Here is a 9725-nt window from a genome sequence, read left to right on the forward strand (position 1 = left end):
TGGGGCCTCCCTCTGGTCAAAGGAGGTGAGTTGGTCACAAGCCTGCTGACCTGATCCAGGGCAAAGAGTATTTCTGTTGCCTCTTCCCTTAGATGAGGTTTGGCTGTAGGAAGATGTAAGATAGAAGCTTCTTTTCTCTCATAACATCTGGAGGTGGGCTTGGCTGCCCCACTTCCTTCAGTGCAGCCTGTGGCTGGCCTGAGCTCCATGTCCACCCTGTGGCAGGGCCCCGGGCTCTGTGTCCACCCCATGGCAGGGCCCCAGGGGAGGTCAGTGCATGGGATGGGAGACGGAACAAAGAAGGTCGGGGCCTTGGGGGTCTTCATTCAAGGAGGTTTCTGGAAATGGTCATGTGACATTTCTTTTCACACATCTTTGGCCAGAGTGTCATCACATGTAGGGCCGGGGTCCCTGGGACCTGCGTTTTTATTCCAGCAGCCATGTTCCCAGTGAGGATGGAGGAGGGCAAGTGGGAGCAGAGGCCCTGAGTCTGCCGATGCCCAGACCTCTGCCGAGAGAGGCCCGCACATCCCAGGGGCCAAAGCGGAAACCCCGAGAGACAGTGAAGCTTCTGGATGTTGGCCAGACCCTCTGGTGCCTCCCAGGCCTCCCCAGTCCTCTCATCTAGTGGACACTTTGTCATGTCAGGTGCCTCCTGCGAGGGACTCTACCGCACTGACTGTAGGGTATGGAGTTAGAGACGGCAAGATTCAGAAAAAGAACGAGACCCGCACTTTACAGGAACAGGTGACCTTTAATGAAGCGAGAAGGGGCAGCAGTCAGATTAGTGAGCTGTTGCACTAACCCAAGGAGAGTAGGTATATATAGGCGTATATGTGGAAAGCTACTATCTTGAGGCTTGTTCCTCTCCAAGGTTGTTTGGAGTAGTTACCTCTTAAACGGCTGGGGCAAGGAATTTTGGAGATCGGCCAGAGGCTGGACCAGCTGGGAGCTGGGCTTAATCAACCTTAATGTCCAATTTTTTTTTTCTTCGGGTGACAGAGTTCTTTGTTTTCCATAGAATGGTGGGGAGGACCTGGAGGGGAGTTTTAACTCCAGGCTGTTTTGAGCCATGTAACTTTCCTTCACTGATCTGGAATCCGCACACCTCGCTGCGGCCTGCTCGTCTGTTGGTGTCCTCCTGTGTCCCTGTGTCCTCCTCATGCCCTCACTGTCAGAGGCTGCTGGGCTGCACGCTGTCTGGCTCTGATCGGACTCTTGTGAAGCACGGCTGCTGTAGGAGTGGGCGCAGAACCACATCTTCTTGTTCTTCCCTCCCCTGGTCATCTCAGGTACCTGACACCTTGGGCCATTTTTGTCTTATAGGGATGCTCCTCAGATATTTCACCGATGGTCAAAGAGGCTCAAAAGCAAGTGATCCAAACCGTACACCGAGCTGTTGCATGCGTGGGGCGGTCAGTGGCCCTTAGCGGGGACCGGCTGCACTTCTTGGAGAGCAGTGCTCACGGGGCCGCCGGCCTGCAGGTAATGGGCCGTGCTCGCTCATGCTGACAGCCTTCATCTCAGGGAGCAGCAGCGTTTCCTGTCAAGGGGCCACGAAGCAGGAGAAATGTTTACTTTTCAGAGCTGCTCATACCTTACTAGTTTAGCAGAAGATGAAAGCTGTTACAGTCTGAGTGGATAAATGTACCCGTTGATTTGGGATCCTGCCCGTACCTTCTGGGTCTTTGGCTTGATGGTACCTGTCTGCTCTGAAGGGTGGGTGCTCAGCCAGCCAACACGGAGAGTGTATTCATAACTACATTGGCGTGTGATTTTAGAAAATGTGTGTTTGCTTTAATTATTCATGCTACTGAAAACACAGTGTTATATTAAGATGTTTGTTCTAGCCACATGGTATCCTATTTAAGATGACAAACACCCTCTGCAGTATATGTAGAATACAAAAGTGTTTTTTTTTTTTCTTTACATACTGTTAGGTCTTATTCTAGCTTTAGTTGAATTAATAAACTAGGAATGTGTTCAGTTCAGTCACTCAGTCATGTCCAACTCTTTGCAACCCCATGGATTGCAGCACGCCAGGCCTCCCTGTCTACAGTCCTAAAATAAGCAGAATATTTAACTTAATTATTTGGTAACTTAAAATATATATAGAAATTGAATTTGCCAGTTAATGCTTAAAAACTTTTTCTAGGATGATTTTGTGGGTGCCGTTTGTGATGGTGTGGACTTGGGAATAAAGAGTCTTCTCAATTCTGGGATAGAAAAAGCAAAAGAGCTCGAGCATGAACTCCTAAGACAGAGTCCCCAAGCTGAGGTAAGACAAAAAGAGGAACGTCCTGGATAGTACCAGAGAGTAGGTCAAGTTGGTTTCTAAAAATAGTTTAACTCAGTGAATGAGGTCTTTATAAATTTATGTATTTTAGTTGGGTTATTTTTTATTGAAAAGGCTGTTGGCATCATCTCTCCTGGTGATTTTCTCAATTTTACACCTGAGTCATGGCAGCCCCTCTCGAGGGTAACATTGTGGGTCCTGCCCGGGCTGGTGGTTGCCAGAGAGATTCAGCCTGCAGATGAATCCGAGAGGACGGAGTGTGTCAGTGACCCCTAGTGGCCACTTGCCGCCTCTCTTTTTCCTCCTTCAATTAGGGCTCTGCTTTTCCACTTGAGAATGGGAACTACTGTTTATTTAGTTTTGTTCTTATAATTTCTTTTTTTTAATATAGTTTTATTTATTTTTGGGTCTTTGTTGCTGCGTGGGCTTTCTCTAGTTGCAAAGAATGGGGGCTACTCTTCGTTGCCGCGCGTGGCTTCTGGTTGCAGAGCACAGGGTCTGGGTGAGTGGGCTTCAGCAGCTGTGGCTCCCAGGTGCTGGAGCCGGGGCTCAGCAGCTGCAGCACACGAGCCTAGTTGCTCCGCAGCATATGGGATCCTCCCGGACCAGGGATCGAACTGGTGTCCCCTGCATTGCAAGGTGGACGCTTAACCACTGGACCAGGAAGACTCAGGTATCCACATTTAATGTGGGACCAGTGTGCAACTTATTTAGAAAGAAAATCCACTTCTGTGACTTGGACACTGGCTACTTACTTGTAGTCTCAGTAACTGAGCCCCAAGCTCGTGACTACTGGACAAAAACTCTTCTCCCTGGCAGATCCCATAGAATGCCAGGATTTTTATACTTCTAAACAGTTATTTGTATAATAAAATATTTTACCATTCTCTGTAGGTTACCAAACAGATGAAAGCTAATGCCCTGGGACTGATCGAATCCCTCGGAAACCTCTTCGCTGAATGGAAAACAGTAAGAGAAGCTCTTGTCTTTGTGTTTGGTTTTGTGGAGTGTATTTTTCATCTCACTGGGCTCTGGCGCGGATGCGCTTTGGTTTCTGTCGCTCGCCGGTGACTCCTCTCTGCCTGTTTACTGGAAGCAGGGGCAGGAGCTCTCAGGCATCTTCCTCTTGGTGTCTAACTTGTTAGGCTTAGTGATGGATGAAATCGTGTGCGGAAACTGAGCGTATTAATGTGTCGTGCCTGTTTCTTTCTGTTGCTGTCAGCTTTTGCTTGAATAATCACCATAGGCTAAAAAATTATGTTTAATAATCAGTATGCACAAAGATTTTAAGATACAGGCAAATTAGACAAATTATTTTACTCATGTCACAGGTAAATAGAAAAATATGAACTAAGTATGGAATCAAAATTTCTATAGCTTGAAAATGTCTGTTAAAATAAGCAGGAGATATAAAGTTGAGCTCTTAAAAATTAAACAAATTTATCTTTTATGATATTGGGTAGTAAACGGAAGGTACTGTTGTTTTATTTCATTTTCATAAAATAGGAAATTGGACTTTATTTTTATTTTTATTTTTTTATTTATTTTATTATTTTTTTATGTGTAATTTTAATTTTATTTTATTTTTAAACTTTACATAATCGTATTAGTTTTGCCAAATATCAAAATGAATCCATCACAGGTATACATGTGCTAAAAATATGGAACGCTTCACGAATTTGCGTGTCATCCTTGCGCAGGGGCCATGCTAATCTTCTCTGTATCGTTCCAATTTTAGTATATGTGCTGCCGAAGCGAGCACTGGGCTTTATTTTTAAATTATTTAAAACTTTTTGTTTCTTTTGAATATAGTAATTGTTCATATCATATTTTGGTCTCGAAATTTAAACTCACTGTCATTTTGAAGGTAAAATTCTGGCAACTAAAATTATTTTGACTGAGTCTTCCCTCCATGTAACCTATTATATATTTTTTAAACTATGAACTTTTTTATGCAGAAAAGCTTCAGAACTCAAGTACAAGAAGAAAATTCTGAATATGAAGATTTGAAGAAGATGATCAATCTTGCCCAAGAATTCTTCAAGTTAAAATGTGGCTTAGAGCAAACTATTCAAATTATTATTTCTGCACTGAGAGGTATGTAGTACAAATGGAATATGCAGTTAATTAGGACTTGACAGTTTGAGGAATCTCAGGCATCTTCTCATTTCTGGTTTGATTCACTCACTGAGGCCTCATCAGTGCCCCTTGTTGGCATTAATGACCTGTAGGAACTAGTATGATTGAATTCCTACTTACCATCTGTGAGTTCCTCTGCCTAAACTACTAGATCCTGAAGAACAAGCTGCTTATCTGACAGATGCACTGAATGCCCTTACGTTGTCTGGAGTGTCCCAAGGGGTCACTTTGGCGTAGATGTCTCGGGTCACACCCCCTGGGGAGGGATGGCGAGGTGACCGCCTCTCCCCTCTCCTTGCACAGGGCACCGTGGGGACGTGGCCCTCCTCCAGGACTGTGTGCAGTGTCTCTGCAGCGCTGCCCGGGGTCTCCATGGCGACTGGGGCGGGTGCCCTGAGGACAGCAGAGCCCAAGCCGGCCACCGGGAGCTGGAGTCCTGCGCTACCTCACTGCTCTTGGGTTTTGAATTTGAAGAAGGACCTGGTTTGTGGGGGCCCTGGGAAACTTGCGATCAGGGTCCCAGAGCAGCAGGACAAGAGCAGCCCGGGTCGGACAGGCCCGGCCCCCAGAGGACCCGAGGAGTGCCCAAGCGGGTGTACGAGCTCCCAGGCCTGGCCCCGGGGGGCTCAGAGCAGGATGTGTTGCCCACCTGGGAGGGCGCCGGGGAGGGATCTCCTCCCGCCAGAGAGCAGTAAGCCTGCTCCAGAGCCGTCCAGTCTGTGGGCGGCCTCCTGTTGGGTGTGGACGCTGATTTCAGATGCCTGAGTGTGCAGCCGCAATTCCCTGCAGACGATGTAAGACAGGTACTGACCATGTCAGAGTTTCGTGGCAATCGGATAGAATTGGAATTCAAGACCAAGTGCATGGTCCTTGTCCGTTGCCTGGAAATGTCGATGTTCATCTTTAACAGGAGTGTGTGGCCTCGGGCTGGCTCAATAGTCTATGTGTAATGGTTCTTATGGGGACTGTGGTGACAGAGAAGTTATTTCCTGTAAGTGGACACCTTCATGCCTGTATCTTCACTCCCTTGCAAATAGATAACTACCATGAGTTTTATGGTGAAGCTGCCATAGCAAGTCTAACCAGGGCAGCTTAACCTGCCTTGTTGAATCGACAGCCCTTTTCTTGGAAGATTAACTGGTTGCCATTTTGAATGGTGTGTTCAGGACACAGTTTCCTGTTTCTTTGCAAATTATGAGCAGCTTCCTAATATAGTATAATTTATATTAATAACCTGGTTTGCTGGCATGCCAGCTCACTTCTATCTGCCAGGGGTTTCGTGTTAGGGGCTGTGTGAATGTAACTTCAAACCCACTGAATATTAATTCAACTATTGGATGGGGTTGGGGAATCAGAGGCCAGGTCTTCCCTTGATAACTCTTGTCTGATGAAGGCATAGGGAGTTTGTACATGATTCGATGAAGATTTAAGACCTTTATTATATCTCTGAACTTAAACTCTTTATTTACAATCAGGAAATAGAGGTAATATTGCACTTTGGGGCTCGTCCCTCAAGGAGATCGTTTGACATTTTCGGCTGCAGAAATGTGTGTAAATTGGAGGTACCCAGTGACCTGGCGGGAGTGAGGTCGAGCAGGTCTTGGGCAAGAATTATTTTGAGTAACCAGATTTCCCCCTTGTCCCCTGCGTGTGCAGATGCGCTCTGTGCCCTGCACGGCTGTGGGAGTTGGTGCCGGGGGCAGACTTACTCACAGTGACTGGTTCTTATTTATGATGCCAATGAACCATGTGTTTTCAGGTGCTTTAAAACGGTGCAGTGTAAAAAGTAGTGTGCTTTTGTTTTCTTTTTTCTTTTCTTTCTGGCATTTGAGCTTGTTTTCGCTCTGAGGGTCCATATGCGTTTGTCATAGTGCTCTGCCAAGTGGCTCTTTGCTGTCAGGTTTTAGGAAGAGCAGGTGTACAGGCAAGGACCTCTCCTGAAGGTTGTTCCTCTTGGAGGAACATCCTACAGTATTAGTGTGGTAGTTTTTAATCTTGATGTTCAGTACTTAATCCTTACTTTCTGTTTTCTAAACTCAGGACTTCATTGGTCAGAAACCTTTTAGTGTCTTCGTAAAATTTTGTATGTACATATATTTATACTCTGGATTGTTACACAATATTTAAACCAACTTTGGTAAGTATATTTTCTGTTGGAATCATGTACGCTGATGAGATGTGTTATAATAATTGGATGCCTGTGAAAAGTCGCTTCTGGGTCTGTGGTCTCGCTCCTGTCCGTAATGTCGGTGTCCAGCTTTCCCGTTGCCAGTCATGAGACCGCGTCCTGTGCCCACCAGGTTGCCCTCGGGAAGGCCCCGCCTTGTGTGGACAGTCACTGTCAAGTGTCAGAGCCAGCCCCGCTCCACCGCCCTGCTCATCCTGGCCCACGAGCCAGACACTAGCCCTGCCGCCCGTCCTCCACAGAGACCCCACCTGCCCCTCCGCTGCACTCCCTTGGGGCCCCCCGTCACTCCCCATCACTCCCCGGCCCTCATCACTCCCGGGTCCCCGTCACTCCCAGGTCCGTGTCACTCTGTCACTCCCGGGTCCCCGTCACTCCCAGGCTCCTGCCCGCTCTGCCCTGCACCAGCCTCCAAGAGACTCTCCTAATCTCTGAGCTTATCTCCTGGCTCCTCCACTGAAGAACTGCCTCCAGAATGACGCCCAGTCACACGTGGCTCACTCCTGCCGTCAGCCTCACAGAGCTCAGTCTGCGCAGGCCGCGTGGGGCCCGTGCGCCTGGCCTGGGGTTGGTGACAGGAACCTCCCTCCTCTGCAGCTTGTCCGGTCCTGCCCGGCCCTCAGATCTGGAAGTCTCTCCATCTTGTTCCCTGAGCGCTGGTGATGGGCGGGCCGGGCCTCGAGACGCCGGGAGACAGCGGCCTTGGGCCTTCGGGAGGGGACGGTGGGTCATTGCAGCGGTGAGGTGCAGTGGCCGGTGCCCAGACGGGCTGGGCCGCAGGCCCCCCACCCACAGGTTGAGACGTGTGAGGTCTGACCTGGGACACGGCGGGCTGTTGGCCCGGTCTGGGCGGAGCGAAAGCCGCTGCAGGAACTGCGTGAGCTTGACTGCAGAAGGCGGGGCCTGGGGGCGTGGCCAGGCAGGCCGGGGGGCGGGGCCTGGCAGGCCGGGGGGCGGGGCCTGGGGCTGGCGGTTCACGGGCCATCAGGACATCAGGAGAGACCTGGCTCCACAGCCTGGCCCTTGCGCGGTTAAGCCGGGAAAGGCTCTCAAACGTGGGCTCTAGGAGCATCCCTCCATGTAGGGGACAGGGCGTGGGGTGGGATGGCCGAGGGGTGGTCGGCAGAACGCCTGGGCCAGGGTCACTCACTGTCCTGGACAGTGAGTGAGTCCTAGAAATGTTCAGGGGGGCAAATGGACCAGATGTGGTGACCTCGTGAAGGGAGGAGTAGGGAACAGAGGGAGAAGACTGGAGTCCAGGTGTTGGGCCCAGGCGGCAGGTGGGGTGGGTACTGCTTTCTGGAGTAGGAGACAGTGAAGGGAGGTGGGCTTGCTCGTCCTGGCTGCCGTGACAGGTTCCCCACACCTCACAGCCGAAACAGAGGGCAGTTAGCGTCTCCCGGTCTCAGGCCACTCTGGGTACCGTCAGGAGAGCATCAGCTGTAAGGCACTCAGGGTTTAAATGTCTTCTCATTTTCTACTTGTACTTGGTGAGACATACTCCCTGGCAAGCTCAGTTTTCTTCAAATGGACTTTTTAATTGAAGCATGACAAATACATACAATGCCCAGGTCATGTGTCCTGCAAGGATTTTCACCTTGTGAAGACATCAGTGTAGCCATGACCTAGGTAAACAGAATACCAGAGACCTCCTGTCACTGCCCCCAAGAGGCGAGCACCACCCGACTTGTGACACTGCCCTTCATTGCGATGGTTTGACCTCACGCGGATGGAGCCGCACCTGTGAGTTCTTTAGAGTCTGGCTTCTGCTCACTGTTACGTTTGTGACCGGCAGCTGGTCACTTCTTTCACTGCTGTATAGTACTCCACCCTGTGCCCATATCACAGCTTCTACGTGTGTGGGTGAATTGACCGCTCCCACCCTGGGTCCCATACCCTTGGGCCTGTAACCTTTCAATGCCTTCCCCCTGAGGCCGGGTGAACTCCCTACCACAGCTGTGGTCGTCTGGCTGACTTTGGCCAAGAGGACAGTAGCAGAAGTGATGTACAGCCTTGGAAAAGTGCCATGAAGGTGGGCTGGTGAGCTCTTGTACCACCGTCGCCCGGGGACCCGCACGTGCAGGCTGCTTGTAGGAGGAGGATGAGAGGGGCTTGACAGAGGCTCTGACCCCGCCAGTCCAGACCACCTGGCGGAATATTACCAATTCATGACCTAAAACAAGTGCCCGCTGCTGCAGAGCCTGTGCACAGCTGGCTCCGTGTCCCACCGCGCCCCACAGCCCGTCCCCGGGGCAGGCGGCTTATCCCCAGCTTTGGTTATTATCATAACGACGACACGGACTTTCCTGAACCTGTCTGCTGGTGCACATATCTACAGCTCCCCAAATGGCCCAACATTTTAACGTTGAATAGAAGAAAGAGAATGCAATTTCCTTTAATAATTTTATTATAAAAATATACTGTATTCTCCAAAGTAAAAGTTAGGCCTTTGGTTTCATCCAAACCTCCAGGAAGATGCATGTTAATCGCAGACAGCCCGCCCTAAGGGCAGAGGTCGCTGGTTAAGCACTCTGTGCAGCTGCCCACTTCCCCGCAGACAGGAGGGGCTGGTGGGAGTGGGGTCCCAGGGATCCGCGTGGGGCTTCTCTCTGCCCCTACAGGCTGCACCAAGCCCACCTGGACTGGTGCTCCCGGTGGGTGTGCTTGTGGGGGCCATCTGCCACCTGTGCATCCCCCAGCGGCCCCCAGCTCCCTGTCACCCTGGGAGCAGGGCCTCCCTGAAGCATGGCCCCTGCAGATCTGCAGAGTGAGCTGCGGCCCCGTCACCTCTCATGTGAGACGCCACTGGGGTGAGAACACGGGAGGGTCATGCTGGTCCCTGTGTGAGCCGTGGGGTCCAGGAGCTTGGGTCAAGAGAGAAAGGTGGGCTCAGGTTGGACTGATGTGGCTGTGAGTGGTCAGGCGCTTGGGTCAAGAGAGGAAGGTGGGCTCAGGTTGGACTGATGTGGCTGTGAGTGGTATTTGATGATACAAAGTTTACCTCTGATTTAGAAAGGAATTTCATGTGGGCGACAGCTCGGGTTCAGGCTGAGAGAGGTGGGCGGGGTGGACGTCCATAACTCTCGGAAGATGCATTACTGTTCT

General features: G+C 50.4%; 1 protein-coding gene across 1 annotated transcript in view; it reads left to right on the plus strand.

Annotated features, from left to right (window-relative positions):
• KIF14 (kinesin family member 14) overlaps positions 1-6918 on the plus strand; it is a 42872-nt gene extending 35954 nt beyond the window's left edge. The window contains exons 25-29 of the mRNA XM_010831077.1: positions 1327-1485; positions 2156-2278; positions 3191-3265; positions 4255-4393; positions 4739-6918. Of these exons, the coding sequence (XP_010829379.1) occupies positions 1327-1485; positions 2156-2278; positions 3191-3265; positions 4255-4393; positions 4739-5130 (888 nt within the window). The 3' untranslated portion in view covers positions 5131-6918. The remainder of the gene's footprint in view (positions 1-1326; positions 1486-2155; positions 2279-3190; positions 3266-4254; positions 4394-4738) is intronic.
• The last annotated feature ends 2807 nt before the right edge of the window (positions 6919-9725 follow it).

Source organism: Bison bison, unplaced genomic scaffold (genome assembly GCF_000754665.1).
Source record: "Bison bison bison isolate TAMUID 2011002044 unplaced genomic scaffold, Bison_UMD1.0 scf7180017864524, whole genome shotgun sequence".
NCBI lineage: Eukaryota > Metazoa > Chordata > Mammalia > Artiodactyla > Bovidae > Bison > Bison bison.